The sequence below is a fragment of the Alosa alosa genome, chromosome 19, assembly GCF_017589495.1.
Source record: "Alosa alosa isolate M-15738 ecotype Scorff River chromosome 19, AALO_Geno_1.1, whole genome shotgun sequence".
Classification (NCBI taxonomy): domain Eukaryota; kingdom Metazoa; phylum Chordata; class Actinopteri; order Clupeiformes; family Clupeidae; genus Alosa; species Alosa alosa.
In genome coordinates, this window is record NC_063207.1 from 22,652,474 (window position 1) to 22,657,061 (window position 4,588).

The window sequence follows — 4,588 nt, forward strand, 5'->3', positions numbered from 1 at the left end:
TCACTATCATTAAAAAAATCCCTACCACATGCATCATCTTCTGCCTATTTTTCTAAATTGCTTCAACAGTGCTGCTCTGTCATCAACATGTTAAGCCCTCCCTGACTTTTTTTTTTATCATAGTTAAGACATGCAGAGCAAATTAAAATTTTCTACTGGTATAAATTAGTAGGCTTAGGTACTTTATAACATTTTCCAATATTTTCCAATTTTAAACATTTTGACAATACACTAGAATTCAGTATCTTTTAAAACTTTATTCCCCCATAACACACATACACATTACACCCCCCTCCCCTTCCACAAACACACACACACACACACATCACACTATGTCACACTGCTGTTAACAAATATTCTATGTTATTAAACCCACCCCCAGTCCCCAAAACATGAACATGTACAGTGGGGAGAATAAGTATTTGAACCCATGCTAAAGTTGACTAAAAAGAGGAATATAAAATATATTCCTCTTTTTAGTCAACTGTAGCATGGGTTCAAATACTTATTCTTCCCACTGTATATCTTTTAAACACACGGCAGGCAAGAACAAACTGCGCCTGAGATGGGACCGATGTGGTCTCATAATGAACACTCTAAAAACAAGTGCAACAGGCACTGAAGACAGGTCTTGGTCCCCCTCCCCATTACTGGCCACTAAACCATTTCCTCAAATCCCCACTCCCACCCAACACCCTTTTGCAACCAAACCATTTAGCACCCCACATCCCCTGGACTCACACAGACACACACTCTTCATTTAGCACCCCACATCCCCAGCACCCCACATCCCCTGGACTCACACAGACACACACTCTTCATTTTACTCTTCCCCGTCAAGAATTTCGTAGTTGCACTTTAGAAAAATCAGAGATGAGAGCAAGCTGTGCCTGAGGCGGGACCGATGTGGTCTCATAATAAAACCACCTCGACTAAAAACACGTTCAACGGGTGTTGAAGACGCCGGCACAGCCAACAGTTTCATGGCCAGCATGTGGATTTGGGGAAAACGCTCTTGGTGTTTGGCCCAAAAGTAAAGAGCATTCTCAATGTCTGTGTCTTCAACAGTCTCAAAGTAGTTTTGCAACCTGCGGAGCAACACATGTTTGCTGCCCTGTGCTGCGCTTTTTGAGAGATTTGTACCTCGACAGCATGCGACCACATTTCTTTGGTGGGGAGTCATCATCCTCTTCCAATGTGCTGTCCAAGTCATCTTGTTCTCCTCCGTATCTCTCAGCACATTTCTCAACCTCTGCAACCAGTGTCTCTGTGAGACATGAGCACGTCATATCAAATGTTATGTAAACTAGAGATTATGATCACGCTGTGTTATGTTAAACATGTTAAATGTAATCTTGGAATAACAACACTGTTGTAGGTTATTACCCTTGCACTCTGTGGTAAAATGTAATACACCCAGTTTAATATGTTCTGGTAAGCAAATATGATACGAATTTACAGTAAGTTTTCATACATCAGTTTATGTACTAACCTTTCAGTGATTTTTTTCAGGTCCTCTCTGTATCACCTCTGGTATGCTGCACCCTGCTTGCACGTCACATCGAGATCCACCCAATTTAGGCCAAACTGTGGGTCCAGCATTGTGGAAAGGGTGTAGATTTTGTTGTTGAATGGCTCCTCCTTCCCAGTTTCCCCAGCCATGTCAAACTGTTCAAAAATCCCCTGGAAGCGTTTTTTCAGTGATCCGTGTAGTGCCCTTGCGATGGGTCTACACAGGATATGAGTTGTTTCACATTTTATTAAATGGGTGTTCAGGTCAAGAACAGTCGGCACAATGATGCTGATAGTTACGACTTTTTCCCCCTCTGTTAAGTTAGTAGCCTCAGCAAAAGGAGTAAGAATTGAGGTTAAGTCTCTGAGTTGGTTCCACTCACGCATGGAAAACAACTTCTGAAAAGTCGTTAAGGCACATTTAGGTCAATGTTTTGTGATCCAGAGAAGTCAGTGCTTGTAGCTGTTTAAATGTACTATTCCATCTGGTGTTGTTCGCTGCAGGTACAGTTTTTGTTGTTCCACATGTGCTTTCAAATGTGTCTTTGAAAGCCGAGCTGGTGTGCAAGAGGGTAGAAAAGCGAGATGCTTTAGCAATGGCAAGACTAATTGATTTGACCTCTTTCATTCCATCTGAGACAACTAATTGAAGAGAATGGGCAAAACAAGAAAGCCTCTCCCCTGATAGCCCAAGTTCTGTGTCCTCATCAGTGTCCTCCCATAACTCCTCATCATCAAGGTCATCCTCGCTTTCTGTGTCAGAGGCTTGCTGCAGGGGCATTTGCACTTTGAAAGCGCATTTCATGTTGGCTGCATTGTCTGTTATAATATAACAAACTTTTTGCGCGATGCCATATTCTTCAAGTATTTCCTCAAAAGCAGCAGAAATCCTCTCACCGCTGTGCCGTCCTGTAAACCGTCGGCATTCAAGCAGGTACGGTTCAAGCACACAGGATCCATTAGAGCAGTGTACTGCATGCGCAGTGACGCCAAGAAAGGACCGCAGTCTGCGGTCAGACCAGATATCAACGGTTACAGAGACAGATGGTTGACTCTGCAATCTTTCAACAATAGTCTGCTTCACTTGGTTCACCAGTACTGGGATTCTTTTCTCGGAGATAGTGCTTCTCGAGATGGGGGTGTATTTTGAGTCCATGACTTTCAGAAATTTTCTAAAGTAACAATTCTCCACCAAAGCCAGAGGCAGTGCACAGCCAATTACCAAGTCCTTAATGATGGATGCATTAATTGCTTGCTGCCGAGGGGATTTAGAACTGTAGACCGAAACATTGGAGAAGCATGCAGATACTGATGGTTGTGCAACGTCAGTTTGGTCTTGTGCTGCCTTGTACTCCAGGAACCTGTAAGAGAGAGGCAACATCCACAAATTATTATATATCTATTATATATCAGCATGTTTTAAAATTCATAATGTTCTCTATTATAAACTATTAATTGCAAAACTATATACGTATAATTTATATGTTTTAAAGGCATAAGCTCTCTTACTGTCTGTTGGAACTAGGTCACCTTCATTTCTAATCCAAAATAGCCTAGGCCTAGCCTAACACATGCAAGGTGATTTCCACATTCCTGATGTGAAAGAAAATGACCAAGGACAGCCTATTATTAATATTCAAAATTTGTAATATTTAAATTTGTAACCACCTGTAGCGACCTAGCCAGCCCACAACTCCTTTCACTGCAGAGCGATCTTAATGGTGGAAATTATATTAGGCTACCTACTCGAAATTATCAGCCTATGTCTACATACTGCTGAATGTTGTAACAAAGGCTTTACTGTATGTAACAATATTAATGTAGATTAACAATTAAACAAGATGCAGATGTTGTAGATCTTGACTAATTTTAATAATCAACAAAATGTATGTGGACATTAGAGGAAGCAGTCTCTCTTGTTGTCTTACACACAAGCACTAAAATAACCTCCCTATGTAGCCTAATAATATATATAATTCAAGTAATATTCAACTCCACACCGACACTGGAGTGCCCTAATCAAGACAACTAAAGTGTGTAGCTCAGACGAAAACTAGCTAATGTATTTTTGCCCTTGCTCTTATGTGTGTGGCTACAAGCTCGCACATAGATAACGCTTTTCCCAAGAACTTCTCCGAAATTCTCTTCAAAGCTTTACTTAAGACTCACTGTAAAACTGTATAGCAGATAAACAAAATATATCTTGGTATTCGTTTCCTGAGTGCATTCTGAGACACGTTAACATTGAATAGAAACCGATTGGTTAGCTTAAAGCTAACGCCTATGGAGAAATCCATATAGATGCTAACGGTTAGCATTCACAAACGAACTAATTGAGTAGCTAAATGGCCACTTGAAATTAAACATTCAACACTTTTCACTGATAAAATAGAATGTCCCTGACACCATCTAAGAGAAATTAGTTTATGGTATTGTCCTGCTTTAAGCCTTTCCCTTAACTGTGTTAATGAGACAACTTACAGTTCACATCTCTGCTCTCAAGTTGGACTAGGCTACTTGGTCAAGTAGGCTAGTACAGTAGATACTGTAGCTATGGATAGCTCTGGGCGCCAGAAAAAGACACCAGTGGTGGGCTCGTGGTTTTTTTTTGGGGGGTTTATTTTACCAACAACCATCAAACCATCAAAATACCATCTATTCTATGTCATTATAATGTAAAACTAAAACTAACAGCTTTATGTCAAACACACTTTATACTCATGCATGGTTAGGTGAAAGCACAATATGTTAACGAGCATAGCATAGCTCAACAACACGTTAACGCGTTAATGCACTCACCTGTTAGGATGACTTCTTCTGATATGGCGATGGAAGTTTGAAGTTGTGCCCAAAGTTTCCGTTATTGAGGTGTTGCAGAATTGGCACCGTGCAGTGTGCTTTTTTTTTAAAATCTTTTCCCGTGAAGGTTTTGTGGTTTTGGTATGCAAATTTAATGATGGCAGACTCATTGCTCATCTTGCCGCTATTATTACACCACAGCAACTGAACTGAAGTGAAGTCACTGACACTCACTGCAGCTCTGACCATAGACATAATATACATAGACGCCGCATCG

At 40.8% G+C, this 4,588-nt stretch overlaps 1 protein-coding gene across 1 annotated transcript; it reads right to left on the bottom strand.

Moving 5' to 3' along the window:
* Nucleotides 1-1,933: 1,933 nt before the first annotated feature.
* On the bottom strand, nt 1,934-4,375 carry LOC125284431. The gene is made up of 2 exons (XM_048228374.1): nt 4,312-4,375; nt 1,934-2,873 (listed from the first exon to the last, which is right to left on the bottom strand). Exon 2 carries the CDS (start codon nt 2,666-2,668, stop codon nt 1,934-1,936), a length of 735 nt encoding a protein of 244 aa, XP_048084331.1. The 5' UTR covers nt 2,669-2,873; nt 4,312-4,375.
* Nucleotides 4,376-4,588: the final 213 nt, after the last annotated feature.

What these genes read in the sequence shown, in the direction of transcription:
- LOC125284431 (XM_048228374.1), bottom strand. Translation starts at nt 2,668, where the DNA reads ATGGACTCAAAATACACCCCCATCTCGAGAAGCACTATCTCCGAGAAA.